This window comes from Thamnophis sirtalis, unplaced genomic scaffold, assembly GCF_051295495.1.
Source record: "Thamnophis sirtalis isolate CommonGarterSnake01/CBP01778 unplaced genomic scaffold, rThaSir2_p1.2 scaffold_3, whole genome shotgun sequence".
Classification (NCBI taxonomy): Eukaryota; Metazoa; Chordata; class Lepidosauria; order Squamata; family Natricidae; genus Thamnophis; species Thamnophis sirtalis.
Window position 1 is genome coordinate 103,510,933 of NW_028261383.1, and position 20,768 is coordinate 103,531,700.

Consider the following 20,768-nt stretch of genomic DNA (forward strand, 5'->3'; position numbering starts at 1 on the left):
TTCTCAGAATCAAGTGGATGAGTAACATTATAAATACTTGAAACAATCAACCAAACAAATACTTGCATTGCATGAGATTTCAAATAAATTCCCTGGACATCAAGGAAACTGCAGTTTGGGCAAACTCCATTAAAAAATGACAGCTGCTTACAGAGGGTCCTTCCCCACTGCTTAGTAGGAGAACCAGGAGAAAAAATCTCTGTGGATATGAAATTTGCTATCCTACTGCTCTTCTTTATCCTTGATTGTTTCTGTTCTATTTCTCTTCCCAGTACCTGCCTATTGTCTGGTTTCCCTTCAAGTTAATGAGTGACAAAGCCTAGAAATTTACATTCCTTTGTCATAAGTGTCAGAATAAGGGAAATAATACTGTACAGCTATGCATGCTTTTGGCCTGTCTTACTACAAGACAAGATGAGGACACCATTATAGGAGTAAGGCGATGATGATGATGATAATGATGATGATGATGATGATGATGATGATGATGATGGAGGAAGAGGAGGAGGAGGAGGAGGAAGAGGAGAATAATTGAAGATAAGCAGCAAGAAAAAAATCACAAAGTACCGGGACTTGCAAATTGAAATTGAGCGACTGTGGAAAAAGAAATTGTATGTTGTCCTGATTGTAATTGGAGCCCTTTGAGCAATACCTAAAGGGCTACCTTGCTATTTGGAAATTCTAAATTTATTAGACTTGAACATTCTGATTCTACAAAAAACCACTTATCCAGCTTATATCCTCTGATGTTACCTTAACAGTTCCTAGGTGCTTGATTAGGACTTGAGCTGTTGAGCTATCAACCAGCCCCAAAGGCTATGACTCACACCAAAAATTAACCAATAATAATAATAAAAAATATATATTGCCAGAACATATTTGTACCTTAGTTAGCTATAAGTGAAAAGCCCAAAGCTGCGATAACCAGATGTCTTTGGATCAAGACCTTCATCAGCTAAAGAAACATGAACATAAGTGTATTAATTGTAGCACTGAGTTTCTCTTAAGTACACTCATCCACAGGATTTCATGCCAATTCATTGTCTTCTAGAATCTACTAATCATTCTAGCCTAATAGGCTCACTTTTAATGGGCCAATTTTCTCATATCTCTAATCGCCTAAGAAAATAGTGCAGCACCTCATTTCCAAATAATGTCAAGTGAAAGGCAATTCGTGGAAATTATCTTTGATGAACATTAGCTCCAGGTGCATTTTAGACAAGAGAAAGCCATGGCTGAATTCATTCAGTTTAAACCTTCGGGGTTCTTTTGACTCCCCAGTCTTTTAGCAGCTTTCGTGACTCTCAGTCACAACTATCTTTCTGGATCACGCTTGGGTGTGAGGTGTAAAAGGCCTGAAGATCCAGGATGAGTAATCCCCAAAAGTGGTAGTGAAGGTCAGTTTAAGTAATACCTTTATTGCAGCCACTGCCCTGGTTTAGTTCCCGAGTCTAATTGAAACAGCTGGTTTTGATCCTTAAAAAGCTCTGTGACTTAAATTTGGGATAACTCAAGAAATGGGGACCAGTGCCATTGGTTTATGGCTGGCATTGGATATGCTTCTGCTTAGTTTACTATGGAGGACAATTAGACTAGTGAGAAAAGCAAGATGAGATTTCTTCCATAGTGTTCTTGTGCATCTGGAATCAGTTGTCACCTGGCATTTATCACATAATTTAGCAGGCATTTGCAAGAGTGTTAAATGTGCACCTAATTTCTTCTTCCGAATTGATTTTATCTTCCCAGACTTTTAGCTGAAGACATTTCATTCATTTGTTTATATGCTGTCAACTACTAAATCACTGTTTGCATTTTGCAGCCTGCAATGTTTGTTCTGGTGCTTATTTTAGTTTTGTTCTAATATTGTGTTGGATTTTTAAGTCCATGCTTGAGAAGGAGAAGTCCATAATGCATGTGTAAGCAAGAGGGGTTTTCCCCCAATAAATCCCAAAGCCACATGGAGCAATGAAGAGGGATTAGCAATATTTTAAACCCAGCAAAGCAACCTTTTACATGTGCACATTCAGATATACTCTGTGGCCTGCCACAAAACATCTTCCTCCTCTACATGCTGAGATATTATAGATTGATCCAGCAGCTTAATTAGAAAAAGTTGTATATAGGAAGCAGCATCCTCATGCTGTGCCTACACCATCTAAACTAGGGGTGTCAAACTTGATTTCATTGAGAGCTGCATCAGGGTTGTGTTTGTCCTCGGTGGGTTGGGGGATGGGGGGGCGTGGCCAGGGTGGGCATGACCAGCTCAATGTCACTCATGTCAAGGGCGCCTGTGGTGGCCCAAGTGCTCTGCCAGTGAAAATGGGCTCCCGAGTTCCATTTTCGTTGGCAGAGGCACCGCAGGTCAGTCCTTCTCTGTTTCCAGGGTAGCCCCACAAACATATCTAAGCATTCTGCAGGCTGGATCCAGCCCATGGGCCCTGAGTTTGACACCTCTGATCTAAACCATCTCCTGGCTCTCTAGGACACAATTGTTTGACTAGCAGTGGAAAGATTATATGCCAAGGAAGAGGGTGAAGGTGGGAATCTTCCTAGATATCCTTCCTCCATCAGCAAATTTGCAGAAGCAATGGCCTGCATTACACAGGGGTTGATAGTGGTGCATAGGTGACTTATAATCCTTTAAAGATAACTTGAACTAAATGGTGACAACCAAATCAACCATGGCTGGCTTTGAAAAACTATGCAGTGCTAACCCCAATTAGTGTTAGGGTGACAGATAATTAGGAAATTTCTGTAGGTTAGACTTGGAAATCAAAAGGCCAGCTAGCAACAAGAAGCTTTTTCCACACTGTTGCCAAGAAAACTATATGGATATGTCCATGAGATCAATAGCAGTTGAAACTTTATCTTAGTGTTTTAAAAGTAAATAATTTTTGTCTGTTTGTTTGTCTGTAATTATTGTTATTTGTACCCCTTCCCTCATGGTTGTTCGCCGCCATGAGTCTCTCGGGAATAGGGCGGCATACAAGTTGAATAAACCTAACCTAACCTAACCTAAACCTAAAATGCTTTTAGAAAAATAGCATGTTTGTTAGAGGATGGAGATGGCCTTGAAAAGAGCTTTGAAGGCATCATGGTGTATTTGGTTCTTGGGCATAACTGCACTGGGCCTCATTCTTCCAGGTTTGCTTATTCTTTGGGGTTTGCTCCACCTCCTTTATTCTTCAATTGTGTACCAGCAGAGAGATGCTGTAAATAACTGGACTGAATTCCTGAATTACTGATTTGGGAAATGTGGGTACATTATTCTCCTTCCCAAGAGATAGCTAAGGTTTCTCCTGAGGTTTGCAGAAAATTTTGAATCAGACTGTTTCAAATTCAGAACAAATTCATTTCAGTGCCCTATTTTGAGCATGAAACAGAAGACACTCAAGCTCAAAACAATGCTTTGTCTATCCCTGTCTAAAGCCAAAAACAAAACTCCCCCCTTTTATAAAACAAAACAAAATACGAAATCCCAAATCATTAAATTCCATTATGTCCATTCTCTGGATTGATATAGGCAACTCATTTCTTTTGTTCTTGAGCATATTGTTTGTCTCTTTAACTAGGTTGCTTTGTTTTTGTTCTTTTTGAAACTTCCCAACTGGTTCATCTTATGGTAAAAGGAAAAGCCTCTAACTTCATGGTGATTTTCAGACTCTTTCCAAGAGGTGGTTCTAGAGATAAACAAATTCAAAGATAGCTCCTGGGCCAGTGAGAATGACTTTAAACATTTTTTTTCTTCAGAAACAGGATGGGCAAGTTCTCTGAGATCCTCATTTGGCAACATCATGTCAAAACTGTCATCTTTCATCTGCCATGTCTTTGCTTATACAGTATTTAAAGTAGTCAACAAGTAATTAATTCTGTGGTATGCATCAAACTGCTTTTCTCAACTCAACCAGAATTAACCGAGAGTGAGAATTGTCCAAATATGAGTCATCCATCAAAGCCCACAAAAATAACAAAAGACAATTGAGTTGTCAACAAATTTTCGCAACCAAGCAAGAACGCTTCCCATACTTAATTTATTTCCATAAACAATAAATTCCAAATTTCATTAATAGACTCTTTAGAAAATAGAATATACATGAACCGCAATAGCTGACTCAATGTAATAATACCATGGTTTTTTTGAAAATAAGACAGGGTCTTATTTTCTTTTGACCCCTGAAATAAGCGTTTGGCCTTATTTTCAGGGAGGTCTTATTATTTTTGATGTGCCGGAGGTGGCGAGCATGGTCACCTCATGGCTGCTGCTGTGTTGCAATATTTTGGGGGAGGGCTTATTTTAGCGCATGCACTCAAAAGCCAATTGGGCTTATTATCCGGGGAGGTCTTATTTTCAGGGTAAGTGGTGAAATAGCATTCATACTGGTATTAATGTATGCATTTCTGATGTCCTGCTTATTTTTCCTTGTTTTAGGAAGCCCTTTCCTATTGGAGATAAAGTGACATTTAGCGGCAAGGATTGTGTTTGCCAAACTTGTTCCCATTCACTGATTAGTAATAAACCTATCAAGATTCATGGACCAAGCCGTAAGTCATGTTGATTTCTCTTCTTTATGCAGCATCCAAAGAAGATTAAGGGGTAGAAAATACTGTAAAGACCATAAAATCCAGAGGTCATCTAGCAATCTAGAACTGTTTATTGATTCTTTATGCAATCTAGTAGGATTTTTGCCCTGAACTGATTTTACATTTTATAATTTTATAATGCCTTGGTAAGGCCACACTTGGAATACTGCAAACCATTTTGATTGCCACGATATAAAAAAGATGTGGAGACTCTAGAAAGAGTGCAGAGAAGAGGAACGAAGATGATAAGGGGACTGGAGGCTAAAACATATGAGAATGGTTGCAAGAACTGGGTATGTCTAGTTTAATGAAAAGAAGGACTATAGGAGACATGATAGCAGTGTTCCAAGATCTCAAAGAAGAGAAATCTCAAGCTATTATCCAAAGCACCTGAGGGTAAGACAAGAAGCAATGGGTGGAAATTAATCAAGGAGAAAAGCAACTTAGAACTAAGGAGAAATTTCCTGACAATTAATCAGTGGAACTTGCTTCCAGAAGTTGTGAATGCTCGAACACTGGAAGTTTTTAAGAAGAGATTGGATAACCATTTGTCTGAAGTGATGTAGGGTTTCCTGCTTAAGCAGGGAGTTGGACTAGAAGACCTCCAAGGTCCCTTCCAACTCTGTTATTCCATTCTATTGTAAGTTGGCTTAATTTGCATCCATATACTGTTAAATGTTAAAAGGCACCCAGCATAAATCATAACAATACTAAATATTAAGACTTTTTGAAAGAACACATCTCAAAGGATACTTTTCTTGATTCAAGATATTTGGGATTCTTGGCAGAGAAAGGAAAGGTGAATATATTATAAATAATGATGATGGTAATGGTCTTCAACATCACTATCATCACCAACTTGATTTATTTAAAATATTTCTCTATCACTTTGAATTACAGAAAATCTGAAAATAATTTACACTATCCATAGTCAATAAATTCTGGATTAAAACAAAGTAGATGATGATGATCATGATGATTTTAAAGAAATCAAAATAATACACAAATGTGATCATGTATATCTGTGGTGGCCAAAAGCCGCATTTAACTTTTTATTTTGACGGGGGAAGGAGGTACAATTTACTCATGTTTTACATTAATTGTGGTAAAAGTGCATTAATTGCACTTTTTATTCTTTTGGTTATGCTGAATTTCCAATCTGACTTCTGATTTCATGATATGAAAGACTCAAAGGACTAGAACAGAGTCTTCTTGCAATCTTCATTCCTTAGTGAAGTCTTTTGCCTTGAAGGAGTGCCTGCAGTTGGCATTGTCCTACTGGGGCAGCCGCTATTTGTTTCTCCCTTGCTATCAGGCAGAAAACACAATCAGATCAGCTAATTCTACTGCATTTGAAGGTTACATTAACAGAATCTTGCAAGTCTGAAACTCCATTTCTTCTCCCATCTCCTTTACTCTGAGAAATTGAGCGGGTGTGTGTGTCTCTTTCGACCCTCTATCTTGCTATGGTCTATGGTGTCTCTTATCTGACCAGTCCTAGGCAGTATGACTGGCCTCAGTCTCCCAAGGTCATTCCAACGTACCATTATACTTGTTGATCTCTCTTGAACTGAAGCACCAATATATTTATGAAATGCCCACAACCCAGAAGCCTTTCATGCAAAGCATTTGTCCATGAGTTTGTCCATGAAAGCTGTGAGGGTAAGAAAAAGAAGTCATTTGCTTTCTCCATGTTTCACTATTGTTTTTTCAATCATGCCCTGATCAATGGAGTATGGGAGAGAGCTTCCCTGCTTGTGGCTTGGTAGATCATGCTGAAATCTGTGGCTAGAAAAGGGCCCAGAAGCAAAAGCTACCTTCAGGTTATTTGATGGGCTTCTATGCCCAACCATGCTAAAAAGCTGTTGCTTACTGAACATACAAATAGGGGACTCTTGTAAAAGCCTTGTAATGAGCAATCTCTATCAGGCTGCCTACCAGCTGGATGCAATTGCACAGCAAGCTGTGTGATCTCACAGTGGAGGCAATAGATGTTACTGTCTCCTTAGATTACTAAGAGAAGAATGACACAGTATTCCTTGCTACAATCACAAAACAGTGCTTCCTTGTGACAGCTGGCACTTGGCAGAGCTGTTCGAAGCTGCCAAACAAGAACACAGTGGCCACAATTCAACAGGAGAATTAAGGGTGCGTAAGCCTGTTGATTTAAGCTGCTGATACATGCAGAACTCCCAGCTGGACTACAGCCTGTTTGGTTCAAGGTGGTAAAAGTCACATTTCTGCCTTTGTTTCTACAGAAACATGAGAGTTGTAGTGTAGCTACATTTGGAAAAGGTAATTCCTTCTCTGCTCCTGTTTTCAATATTTAAAAGGCTGTCTTAGTGCAGGAAAATCACAAAGTCAACAAGAATTCCACAGTGTTGTCTCACCCTTTTTCCAGGAAAAAGCGTGGAGGCGCTGTGTTTCTTTTCCCAGATCAACTGAGTTGAGCTAGAGAAAAAGCTGTCCATGTCCAAGGCTTGCTTTGCTTTTAAAGTTTGTGTGAAGATGCAAACACAGATGTTCTGTAGGGGCCAAAAAGAGTGGGGAGCGGGTCTTGTAATTTCACTGGACTCCAACTGTAAAATAACAGAAAATGGACATGTGTACTCAAAACGCTGAGGCCCCTTCTCCTTATTACTTTCTGTGTTTGTAGTATCTCCAGAAAATTGCCACACTGTTGTTATTGTGCTTTAGTATTTTGATAAAGGATGCCTTATTAATTCACTTCAGAATAGAGCTGGAAGGGACCTTGGAGGGCTTCTAGTCCAACCCCCTGCTCAAGCAGGAGACCCTATACCATTTCAGACAAATGGTTGTCTATTTGTTATTTCCCTTTATTTGTATGCCGCCCTTTTCCCTGGGGGGACTCAGGGCGGCTCACAGTTCAAAAAAAAGGGGGGGGGGAGGACAAACAATTTTCCAACATAAGACAATACAACATATTAAAAAGAAAACACAACAGTCACACAATTCGGGTGGGGTTAGAATCTTAACCCCAGGCCAGCTGGGACAGCCAGATCTTTAAAGCGGCGCGGAAGGACTGGAGGGTGGTGAGGGTCCGAATCTCCACGGAGAGTTCGTTCCAGAGGGTCGGAGCAGCCACCGAGAAGGCTCTCCTCCGGGTAGTTGCCAGTCTGCACTGGCTGGATGATGGAATTCGGAGGAGGCCTAATCGATGCGATCGTATCGGTCTAGTGGAGGTAATTGGCAGTAGGCGGTCTCTCAAGTACCCAGGTCCACTACCATGAAGGGCTTTGTAGGTGATAAGTAGCACCTTGAAGCGCACCCGGAGATCAACAGGCAGCCAGTGCAGCTCGCGGAGGATAGGTGTTACGTGGGTGAAGCGAGGTGCACCCACGATCGCTCGCGCGGCCGCATTCTGAACTAGCTGAAGTCGCCGAATGCTCTTCAAGGGCAGCCCCATGTAGAGCACATTGCAGTATTCCAGCCTAGAGGTCACAAGGGCACGAGTGACTGTTGTGAGGGCCTCCCGGTTCAGGTAGGGACGCAACTGGTGCACCAGGCGAACCTGGGCAAATGCCCCCCTGGTCACAGCTGACAAATGATGTTCGAAGGTCAGCTGTGGGTCCAGGAGGACTCCCAAGTTGCAAACCCTGTCTGAGGGGCGTACAGTTTGACCCCCCAGCCTGAGAGATGGAACACTTGGCCAATTCGCGGGAGGGAAACACAGCAGCCACTCGGTCTTTTCTGGATTGAGCACAAGTTTGTTGACCCCCATCCAGTCTTTAACAGCCTCAAGACCCTGGCTCATCACATCCATCGCTTCGTTGAGTTGGCACGGGGCGGACAGATACAACTGAGTATCGTCCGCATACTGGTGGTATTTTATCCCGTGCCGTCGAATGATCTCACCCAGCGGTTTCATGTAGATGTTGAAAAGAAGGAGGGACAGGACCGAACCCTGCGGCACCCCATACGTTAGGGGCCTAGGGGTCGATCTCTGCCCCCCAACTAACACCGACTGTGACCTGTCCGAGAGGTAAGAGGAGAACCACTATAAAACAGCGCCTCCCACCCCCACCTCCCGCAGTCGTCGCAGAAGGATACCATGGTCGATGGTATCGAAAGCCGCCGAGAGGTCAAGGAGCACCAGGATGGAGGCGTGGCCTCCATCCCTGGCTCTCCAGAGATCATTGGTCAACGCGACCAAAGCGGTTTCTGTGCTGCAGCCAGGTCTGAAACCTGACTGGAAAGGATCGAGATAACTGGCTTCCTCCAAGGACCGTTGGAGCTGAAAGGCCACCATCTTCTCAACAACCTTCCCCACAAAGGGGAGGTTGGAGACCGGACGATAGTTATTTAAAACAGCTGGATCCAAGGATGGTTTCTTCAGGAGGGGTCTCACCATCGCCACCTTTAGAGCGGGGGGAAAGACCCCCTCCCGTAGAGAGGCGGTAACAACCGCCTGGATCCAGCCTCGTGTCACCTCTCTGCTGTTTACAACCAGCCAGGAGGGGCACGGGTCCAGCACACATGTGGAGGCTCCTACAGCTCTCATTGCCTTGTCCACATCCTCAGGGGTAACAGCTTGAAACTTGACCCAGCGATGGCTTACCAGATCATCCCTTAGTGCCTCAGCTGGTTCTGCAGAATTGGAGTCCAGGTCCGCCCGGAACCGAGCAACCTTGTCTGCGAGGAATTGGACGTAATCCTCAGCCCTGCCCTGCAGCGGATCGCCCGTATCCCTCCTATTTAGGAGGGAACGGGTTATCCTAAACAGGGCGGCTGGGCGCGACTCAGCAGACGCAACCAGAGAGGCAATATGTGTTCTCTTAGCCGTCCTAATTGCTCGAATGTACTCTCTGGTGCAGGTTGTTAAACATGCTCGGTTCGGTTCGGATTTACTGGACCTCCATAAGTGCTCTAGGCATCTCCTTTGGCGCTTCCTCTCCCGGAGTTCCTCAGTAAACCAAGGAACCCTCCGGGATCCACTGCCTCGGAGCGGCCGTGGAGGCGCAATCCGGTTGAGAGACTTCGTCGCTGCCAGGTTCCAGGCAGCAACCAGAGTCTCCGCCGGACTGCAGGCAAGAGTATCAGGAATAACCCCAGGTTCCGTCTGGAACCCCAAAGGGTCCATAAGTCGCCTGGGGCGGAACCACCTGGTCGGCTCCTCCTCCCTACAGTGGGGGTTTGGTCTCCGAAAGTCAAGCCTCAATAGGTAGTGGTCTGACCATGACAGGGGCAAGATCTCACTACCCCTCAGACCAAGGTCACAATTCCACTGCTCCAAGAGGAATACGAGGTCAAGCGTGTGACCCGCTGAGTGGGTCGGTCCTCGAATTACTTGGGTCAAGCCCATGGTTGTCATGGAAGCCATGAACTCCTGCACTCCGTCAGAGTGATCACCGAGCGAAGGCAGGTTGAAATCCCCCAGAACCATAAGTCTGGGGAACTCAACTGCCAGCTCGGCTATCGACTCAAGGAGCGAGGGGAGGGCTGCTGCAACGCAGTTAGGAGGCAGGTACGTTAGCAGCAAACCCACTTGACCCTTGAGGTCCAACTTCACCAGCAGGGACTCACACACGACAAGCTCCAGAGCAGGGATCCTACGAGGTGCTAGAGACTCTCGGATAACAATAGCCACACCCCCACCCCTTCTCTGAGCTCTCGGCTGATGGAGCACCTGAAAACCTTCTGGGCACATCTCTATGAGGGGGACTCCTCCCTCCGGGCCCAGCCAGGTCTCAGTAATACATGCCAGGTCTGCCCTCTCATCTAAAATTAAGTCCCGAACGAGAGGAGCTTTATGAACTACAGACCTGGCATTTAGCGCCAGCAACCTGAGGCCAGGGTCCTGATTACTCACACCACCTGGCCTTGGAGTGGGACTCGTAGGGCCGGAAGGAGGGATCTCTGTGACGTAGCGAGCCCTCCTTCCCCGGTAATGGCCAGCCCTAAAGTCCCCGCCATATCTGCCCCTCCCTGTTAAGACCGTAATGCTCCGACCCACTCCCGTGTCCGTAATTCCCCCAGCCACCCCTATGGCTCCCGCGTTCCTCGACAGGCCCTCCAAATCAAACACACTCATTTGTTCACCCAAGCAGTCCCCATGTAACAATTTAAAAACACATAAAATACAATAATAATGTGATAATAAAAAGTGGGATCATTCACTCAATCGCACACATATCCCATACACTCACCATACAAGTTAAAAATTGCGCAACTGTGCAAGTTCGTACGAGGATTGTGCTAGTATGAGGGAAGGCGGTCTTAATGTTCTTAGTCTTCTCCTCTGCAGCGTGCTATTCAAGATGGCGTTAGTACTCCCAGAGCAATTGCAACTCATAATAGTCAAAACAGCTAAAATAGCTGCGATAGCAAGGCCAAGAGTCCTGGTATTGTGGTTAGATAAGGACTTGTTGTTGATCTCTTCTTTAAAATTTCCAGTGTTGGAGAATTCACAACTTCTGGAGGCGAGTCATTCCACTGATTAATTGTTCTAATTGCCAGGAAATTTCTCCTTATTCTAGATTGGTTCTCTCCTTAATTAGTTTCCATCCATTGCTTCTTGTCCTGGCCTCTGGTGCTTTGGAAAATAAATTGACCCCCTTTTCTTTATGCCAGCCCCTCAAATAGTGGAATACTGCTATCATTTTTACTTATTTATTTCATCAATGTATTAGATAACATATACAGTATAAGTCTAAATATGATTTTGGATACATGAAATGCATGTGAATAAAATGAAACATTAGGACAGGGACGGTAGGCATGTTGGTGCGCTTATGCATGCCTCTTACAGACCTCTTAGGAATGGGGTAAGGTCAACAGTATACAGACTAAGGTTAAATTTTGGGGGGCTTGGGGAAGAATGCCACCCTAGTTCTTCTTTTCTCTAGTCTTCTTTTGTCTAATAATCTTCTTTTATTCCTCATGAAATCAACCAATGCCACAGATGTTAATAGAATATTAAATGCCATTCTTATATACCCTTTGGTTCAATGTTTGTCCCTGTAATGAACTTTTTAGAACAATGAAAGTGACAGTTCTCCTTTTAGTTTTAAATACTTCGGGGTGTCTGCTCATGGATAAGAATGATGTGGCTTCTTGAGTTGGTTTCTGATTATGGTGTGAGAAATACAATGTGTTGGATCTACAAATGCCATTCACAGGATGCTCCTTTAAAACCAATGAGGATTGTGTGCAAAGTCTGAGAGTTTGTGCAGGTGTCCCATGTTAACTAGCATCACTGGAATTCATTTTACATCAAAATGCTTTTATCTGGCTCTGCTCTGGTGTGATATTACATAGCAAAATCAGGATGCTAGGGAATAGTATGCATAGGACAAATAAAATCTCATTAAGCTGCTAAGATACTTTGAAGCTAGCTAATAATTATTCTATAATATGGGATAGACATATGGATAGATATGCACATCCTACATTATCCCAAAGTAGATGAACTGCGGTGATGCAGTGGTTAGAATGCAGTACTGCTGGCTGCCTGCAATTTGGCAGTTTGAATCTCATCAGAGTCAAAGTTGACTCGTCCTTCCATCCTTCCAAGGTCGGTAAAATGAGGACCCAGATTGTTGGGGGAAGTATGCTGACTCTGTAAACCTCTTAGAGAGGTCTGTAAAACACTGTGAAGCGGTATATAAGTCTAAGTGTATTGCTATTGCTTTGTTCTTTTTCCCTGCTTCTATACTTTCGTTCTGTCCAATTTGTCTATTTTTTTTTCAAGTCTTCTTTGTACCCAATTTTCTTAGTATCTGCCATTGATGCACTTTTTAGAATATCTGATACTCGAAACATTCTCCTGGTTTAATACATTTTTTGCACCTCCCTCCTATATGTATCATTCCCATTAGTTTTGAGTTGCAAAATATGTTATAAAAATTATACTGAGAAAGTATAATGTACCAGATAACTTAGAGGTTCCATAAGGATGAATTAGATAAGCTTTCATCAAATTGTGACTGTGTAAGGCAACCCTGTAAACCTACACAAGAGAGAAGAAGAATACCCAGTTCTCAAAGAGAAAAGACTTTGTTACTGCATCCAACCATAGCCCAGCTGTTTTTGCAACTAGAAATTCAGAAGCCACAGTGAATAGAGCTACATAGGACAAATCTGCTGAATCAGCACACAAAGAAAGGCTCCTCTCTTCCACCCCCTACTCAGTTTCCGGGAACCTGTTAAGAAGCCCCTGAGGGAAAAAAAACACAATATCTTTTTTGCCTCCCCCCCCCCCGCCCCATGCGCACTTATCATCCTCATTCTCTTTAATATTATTAGGCCACATGAAGCCTGCATCTTCCTCTCTGAAATTCACTCTTCACCTTAGACGTACAGCTCAGGTTACACAAAGCCTCCATGGATAATTCATAACTACGGCAAGCAACGATATAATGTGCAAAGAACAGCATCTCCCCAATATATTTTTTTCTGCATCCGTTATCCGCTATCTCCATGGGTGCTGTTCAGTGACAACTAGCTGTGACTTCAGTAGGCAAGGCAGGAAGAGAAGCTTGTTAGCATGCAAGATTCTGGGATCAGAGTATTGCTAGATATACGTGCATGCAAAAGTTCCCTGGAGCTAGCCTAGCAGTGGAATCCACTCCCAGGACAAGTGACAAACCAGAGATTGTGTTGACAGGTGAACAATGAGAGGGAAGAGTTATCAGAGGAGATTGCCAGTCTACCGTGCATTTATAAACAACCCCTCTTAGAGGTGTATAAAGTGAAGATGCAGCAATGGTCAGAATGACTTCATAAGATACCTTTGGCAACAGCGTATTCCATACCATGATTTTCCACAACTATTGACTACTCCAATGAGCACCCTATGTGATTCCAAAGTGATTCCTTGACAATATAAGAGATATTTGATGCTGAGGAGACTAAAAGAGCCAATCATAGCTGGGAGAGCCACTCCTTTCAGGCCCATGGGCTTCCTGCTAATGAACTAAACAGCAAAGGAAACATAAAAGGAAGGAAGAAGGATAAATACCTAGGCACACACCAAATCTGACTGTGGTAAAGGTTAGGAAGCAGCTTTTACTACACTGGCTAAACCCCAAAAATCTTCTTGTTCAGATTCTGTAAAACAGAGGCAGCCTTCCATAAACATTTAACCCATGTATTCCTCCCTATCCCAAAGCCACCATTCTTGATCTAACCATTACACCAGGTGATCTGTAGTATCCTTTGGGTACTAATACTCTGGTATTAGGTCAACATTCAGTATAGCTGTTCTTTGCCTTCCTTGGCAAACATGCCAGGTTCTCCTTGAATTTTGGTTAGATGTTTTGGGGGATTTAATTTTAAGTATTCTTTTTTGCTAAAGCAAACTGTACACCAGCATTATACTATCTAAATTGGTTCAAGCAGCAGGATCAAGATTAAAGTGACAATCTGTGATTTTCCAGGAGAGGAAATTGCCAATGTGTCAGGTTTTTTTATGTTAACATAATTTATACTTGCTAGCAGTCAAACGAGGAAAAACAATTCCACAAAAATGAATGAAAACAGAAAGTCACTCATTTTTGTATAAACTATATGGAATATTTAAATCTTACAATTAGAATTATTCAGGATAATTAAATCTTTTTAGTGTGAAAGAGTGTTCTATATTGAAACCATTTTATGTATTTATGATTTATTTTATTCAGTTGATATAGCCACCCATCTTGCCAAGGAAATTGTTCATTAATTTCTGTTAATTCCCTTCAGGTGAGGTCTGAACCAGAATTTACATGTATAAATAGTTTCCAAGACTTCCAAAGTTATGACTCATAATGTGACGCAGTATTGAAGATTTTAAATATTCCACTAGGTTTACACACTCTGATAGCAATACTGCTGATGCTGCTGTTAAACACAGATGCTGCTCTATAAACAAAGTGGTGTTTGGAGTTATAGTGATTTATCAACAAATCCAAGAACATAGGGAGAAACAAGGTACCCATGAGGAGCATTCACATGCTTCTCCAACCTGAATGGTCTCAACTTATGTTGGAATCAGCCTATCAACCTTTTTCTTAATCAGTATGGCCAGTCATGATTGGGGAAGGGGAATCCATCCTATTGACAGCACAATCTTGGACAGCTGTCTCTCCAAAGAGAAAATCATGCAACTTAGAGGAAATTATGCAACTGAGGTTCTCCACATTGACTTTTATGCAAAATAAAGGATCTTTCCTACTAGTCATTTTGTTTGTTCCTTCCTAGAGATGGTCCTGTGTATAACAAATCATTTCGAACACTGGAACCCTTTGCTTCATGTCTGTCATTCACATTATTGTTATTTATGGTTCCAGAAGGCATGCTATTTGTAGACACTGTTGTCTTCTATACAGATTTTAAATCTATTTGGGATGTTCCTACTTCTGCTGTGTGGTCAGATCTCTGTGTTTCTTTTGTTCCCTAGAATGTGCAGGTTGCAAAGAGGAAATCAAGCAAGGCCAGTCCCTCCTGGCTTTAGAAAAACAGTGGCATGTCAGCTGCTTCAAGTGCCAAACCTGTGGAATCATCCTGACCGGAGAATACATTAGCAAGTGCGTGTTTCCACCTCTTCCCTATGCACATTTCAGCTGTATAAGCTAGTTTGGTGGGGATTCCTTCAGAGCTAAGCGTTGGATGGTATTCCCGAAGAATTATGAGACTTTTGTATATTAGACGCAACCAGTGAGAAAGAAATAATGCTTCGCCTTCACTTCTAGAGGAAGCAAGACCCACCTGTGCTTCCTTTTGCCTCACTTGTATAGATTTATTGAAGGCAATATAGGTAACCTTCTGAGAACCCCTTACTCCATAAGGAAGAGGCTTTTTAATGTGATTTTCTGGTTTTTGTAAAATCAGTATTTTTTTCCAGTTGCTCAGTAAGAATTCCAAAAATGTCTTCAATTTAAACTCTCCGGGCTGAAATTCTGAAACTCTTCAAGTTAGAAATGAAGGCTCTAGGATGGTTGCAAGGAGCTGGGTTTCTCAAATCATAAACTATGGTAGTCTATTTAGCTATTTATTTGATTATTTGCTAATCTAATCAAAGGTTATATAGTCTAACCCCCACTAATTCAGAGATTAGTCCCGATTCATTTATTATCCCATCCCATCATTATATTTTCTACAACCTCAACAGCACTAACACATTAACTAATTCTTTGTAAATATTATTTAATTTTTTTGAATATAATCCTCATTTACAATAGCTTTGCTTAGATCATTCATCATAGCAGGCTTTCTGACAATGATCTTGCTATATGTACACATTTCAATGGGTAATCAAGTAATAATGGTGCCAGAAAACAATTCTCTCTAAAGAGAGAATGTAGATCAAGTTTTATGCAGGTGTCATTCAACAGAGCACATAAATGCTGCAGTATAAAATGCTCATATCTGCACTATGGAGATGAAGAGAGAATTAAATAAATGATGTTGCACAATCCCAATGCCAAATAATATCTGAAGCTGTTTTAACAAAGATGTGTTTTGTCTAGACTAAATAAAACAGCAGATTTCCTTTTATTGGGAGTAACATTATCTATAATTCATTAAAAGATAATTGTTTGTAAAACTGCCATTAGCAATGAAAGTCATTGGACAACTTCTGTTAAAACCCAATTTAAGAGCCACATTTATGGTGCAATTAATGGTTTTATTATTCTGTCTCAATGATTAATCGGTGAGTACCTTTAGCCCTGGAGCAACCTGTGAGCATATTCCACCAAAGGACCCCTTAAAGATGAATGGGTTCTGCTCAATAAGGAAAGAAAAGCAGAGAGGGTGACTTTATGCGCCAGATAACGGGCAGAAAACTGATCCACGGTGGTTCTGACATTCTGCTTTTCTAGCTTTGCTTTCTTGAATTAAATATGAACAATCGTGCAGAAAACAGGATACAGGTAGTCCTCGACTTACAACAATTCATTTAGTGACCATTTGTTAAAATGGCACTGAAAAAAAAGTAACTTATGATTGTTTTTCACACTTATGACCATTGCAGCATCCCCAAAGGCATTGATCAAAATTCAGATGCTTGGCAACTTGCTCACATTTAACGACTGTCATGTGATCACCTTTTGTGATGTGACAAGCTAAGCCAATGGGGAAGCCACATTCACTTAACAACCATGTTACTAATGTAACAACTGTTAAGTGATTCACTTAACATCTGTGAAAAAAAGAGTCGTAAAATGGGGCAAACGTCACTTAACAACTGTCTCACTTCACAACAAAAATTTGGGGCTTGATTGTGGTTGTAAGTCGAGGACTACCTGTATGTGAAACAGCCTATATCAATTGTACCTTGGTCATGCACCGTATCGTCTTTTTCTTTTGGCTCCTCTGAGCCTTCGTGCTGACTCCAGCTTGCATCCGAGGCTCTCTGTCTCCCGGAATAAACAGAACCATCCTTCCGCCCTCTGACTTTTGTGCTGGTGGGTGTGCTGCCTTTTCATGACATACATTTGCCCTTCCTGTGTTATTTCTGAATCAATCTCATCCAACTGAACAAGCGGTTAGAAAGAATTTGTCAAAGGACTCCCTCAGATTCAGAGTCTGGGATTTAAGGGCCTGCTGCTGCTGTCAGATTGACCCAAAACAAAACCAGCAGATTAGAAGCAAAAAACAGATTAGAAGATAATTGACTAGTCTGGGAAAGTATGAATGGTGGTCTAGCATCCAACCATGATGAACTCTATAACATTTGTACTTTAGGGTGGGAGGAATGGTGGAGCTTCAATGTTTCTTCCTTCCCTCCCTCTTCGAAATCTCACAGCCTGCTCTTTTCTCACAGGGATGGTGTTCCATACTGTGAATCGGACTACCATGCTCAATTCGGTATTAAGTGTGAGACTTGCAACCGGTATATTAGCGGCAGAGTCTTAGAGGTGAGTCCAATGCAAAGAGGGTCTTTATTCTGACAGGAAATTATGCAAACAGGAAACAGCCAAGCGGTTGTCCATAGTCAGAAGAGATCATGCTCTTTTTCTCTAACTGAACCAATCCGAAATAATGTCGGTAGCATGCACGGCACGCTTCTTTACCAAGGATGTTTGGATAATTCCGGGATGAGCTCACAAGGTGCTATTTGCCCCAAAGTGTTAGGATTTTCCCTCTGCCTGATATTTTTTATTAGAGGTTGGATAAAGGACTAGCTCCTGATAAATGGAAGAATCTGCACCACAAGAGGAAAATAAGCCATGGGACAAACACAGTATATAGGGTTAGGTTAGTATATGGGGAAACCTAAAGGATGCTAAATATTGCTGAATTTATTGTTGATGCGCCAAAATTGAGCATGGCTGTGTCAGCACTATAGAACAAGAGAACATTCATGCTTATTGGAATCTGATTGCTATCAAACCTTACCTACCTGCATTTGGTTTTTTTTTTTCTTTAGTTTCATTTCAAGCAGGGGTGGGTTGTTGCTGGCGTTACTGCCAGCTCACTTTGCTCGCACGCGCACACACCGCATGTTGCTTGTGCATGCACAATTGCTTGTAAATTGTTCTGCACAGAACATTATAAAATGCCTAAAAAACATGCTGGCAACAGCATGGGTGACCAGGGAAATGGTTCGGGGGCTGGGACGGCCTGCCATCCCTACCAGTTCAACGACCCAGTCCCAATTTACACTACCAGTTCACCCGAACCAGTGCAAACTAGTAGCAACCCACCTCTGATTTCAAGCCCCCACATGTCACAGAAAAAATCCTTTAAAATCCTATGAGGGCAGATCATTTGCTAAATAATGAAGAATGTTGATACTAGTTCCATTTCATTTCAGAACAGTAAACCTCATTTTGCAGAAGGAACTTCCATATTTAATTATGCATAATTGTGAATATTTCTTTCTCTCTGTTCTGAATTTTCCAGTATTAAAATTATTTCATTGACCTTTGCTGCAAGTATGAGGTGGGAAGAAAAAAATCATTTAAAAAAATCATCTTATAAATCTCAGTCATACTGTCATTACAGCAGTCCTCTAGTTATGATAGTGATTGTGACCGAGATTGCCACTGCTAAGCAATTCGATCATATAAAGTGCAGTGTCACGCAATCACCTCACATAGTGACAGCAATCACGGGAGTTGTAGTCCCATCGTGATCTCGGACCATGCAGATTATTAAGCAAAAATGGGTAGGAGTTCAAGGCAAGGAATGCAGGAGGTTGGGGATGCCACAGATGGACTTTAGGGAATGCAGGTGGGAACTGGGAAAAATGGGCAGGCAGATGATGTCAGTGGTAAATACAGGACTAGAAGGATGGGCTGGCAAGCATATGGGCAGGTGCTGGGGAAGCCTGGTATGTGTTGTGTCTGGGCAGCGGGGCTGCTGCTGCATGTGGGCACCTGATATGGAATGTAAGAGAGTGCTGTGGGGAGTGTTCAGGTGGTCTTTGTCGGCTACCTCCAGAACCAAAAGCCTAACCAACAAAGACCACCTGAAAACTGAATTACACACTCTCACAAATGTATTAATCTCCAATGGATTCCAAGAAAAAAAATTACCAACCTAATCCAAAGGGAGACTCCCGCCCAAAACCAAGAAACAGAACAGGGCAATGGCATCACCCTCCTCCTTTACATCAAAGGCACCACAGATAAAATCAGCAAAATTCTTCACAAACACAATATGAAGACAGCCTTCAACACTGACCCAAAAATCGCCAACATCTTAAGAAACCCCAAAGACAAAATCCAGCTAGAAAACCAAGGAGTCTACGAATTACCATGCCAAATCTGCCCTGCAACATACATAGGACAAATGAACAGGAGAATAAATGCACGTATCACAGAACACAAGAATGCAGTAAGAAAAAAAGAAAAAACTTCCTCCCTTTCCCAGCACCTTAAAGTTACAGGACATGAAATTAATTTTGAAGGAACTAGGTTAATTTCCAAAACAGAACACTTCAACAAGAGAATAATTATGGAAGCTATAGAAACACCCCCACAACATGAATAAACGTGACAATACCTCCCGCCTACCAGACATCTGGAAACCAGCCCTAGTCAACAAACAAGCCCCACCCACCACCCAGGCCATTACAACACAAAACAACAATAGACACACAGCCAGCACCAATCAGCACCAATCTACCAATCATGATACAACCATATAACCAATCATTCCACTTACTGAAACAAAGCCAGCACTCCACACACACACACCAAGATTTATAGAAAGACGGCAGCTCCGATCACACCCCAAACCCAGCCTAAAGATGGCGAGTGAGACTTCGCTGAAACGTTGCCAAGACAATCTCAATCTTACATGGGAAAAGACCCAAATACAACAAGACTAGCGCATATATATGTGTGTGTATGTATATGTATGTGTGTGTGTGTGTATATATGTATATGTATATGTATATGTATATGTATATGTATATGTATATGTATATGTATATGTATATGTATATGTATATGTATATGTATATGTATGTATGTATGTATATGTGTGTATGTATGTGTGTGTGTGTATATATGTATGTATATGTGTGTGTGTGTATATATATGTGTGTGTGTGTGTTTGTTCACACATACATACACATACACACACACACACACACACACACACACACACACACACAGAATGCTTTGTAGCTAAATTCCAGCCTCCTATTCCCTGTGGTTTTGGCAACAAATTCAGTACACCTGTTACCTGTTTCATATAAGTTATCTGAATTAAGGAGTTATAACGGTAGAAGGATTTGACTGCAAAAGGATACTTTGAATCAGTTAATGGAATTTATAGAATTGGGTAGTAAGTGTATATTCTTCCTGAGTCTAAATTAATCTTTGCTTGGATGAGTAAAAAGGAAGGCTCAGCTAAAAACTGAAAGTCATCTGGAGGACATTAAACTGCAGAAGTTTGATCTAACTAAATAGAATAAAGCAAAAGGGTGACTCACCTTAATCATGTAATATGAATAAGAAAAACAAAATCTGGTCTGGAAAAATTGTATTGTGTATACCAAAATAATATATTAGGAATGAAACAAGTGAACCAGGCGTACTTTAATAAAATGAGATAATTAAATAAAATAGATGTTAATGACAAAAAGGGGGAAATGTTACTATTAGTATCAGGAGAGGTTCCAATGTATATTAGTTTAAGTAGAACTTCCAAATAATCCATTCTAATACTATCTCTTCTCTCTAACACCATCGCTTCCCCAATAATAAACTCCACAGAAGTAGTACCTGAAA

The 20,768-nt window shown here is 41.7% G+C and overlaps 1 protein-coding gene across 2 annotated transcripts in view; it reads left to right on the plus strand.

The window, feature by feature from the left end:
- ABLIM3 (actin binding LIM protein family member 3) overlaps positions 1-20,768 on the plus strand; it is a 178,160-nt gene that overhangs the window by 109,812 nt on the left and 47,580 nt on the right. For both annotated transcript variants that reach the window (XM_087709634.1, XM_087709633.1), the window contains exons 4-6: positions 4,430-4,542; positions 14,981-15,107; positions 17,348-17,441. In XM_087709634.1, the coding sequence (XP_087565760.1) occupies positions 4,430-4,542; positions 14,981-15,107; positions 17,348-17,441 (334 nt within the window). The remainder of the gene's footprint in view (positions 1-4,429; positions 4,543-14,980; positions 15,108-17,347; positions 17,442-20,768) is intronic.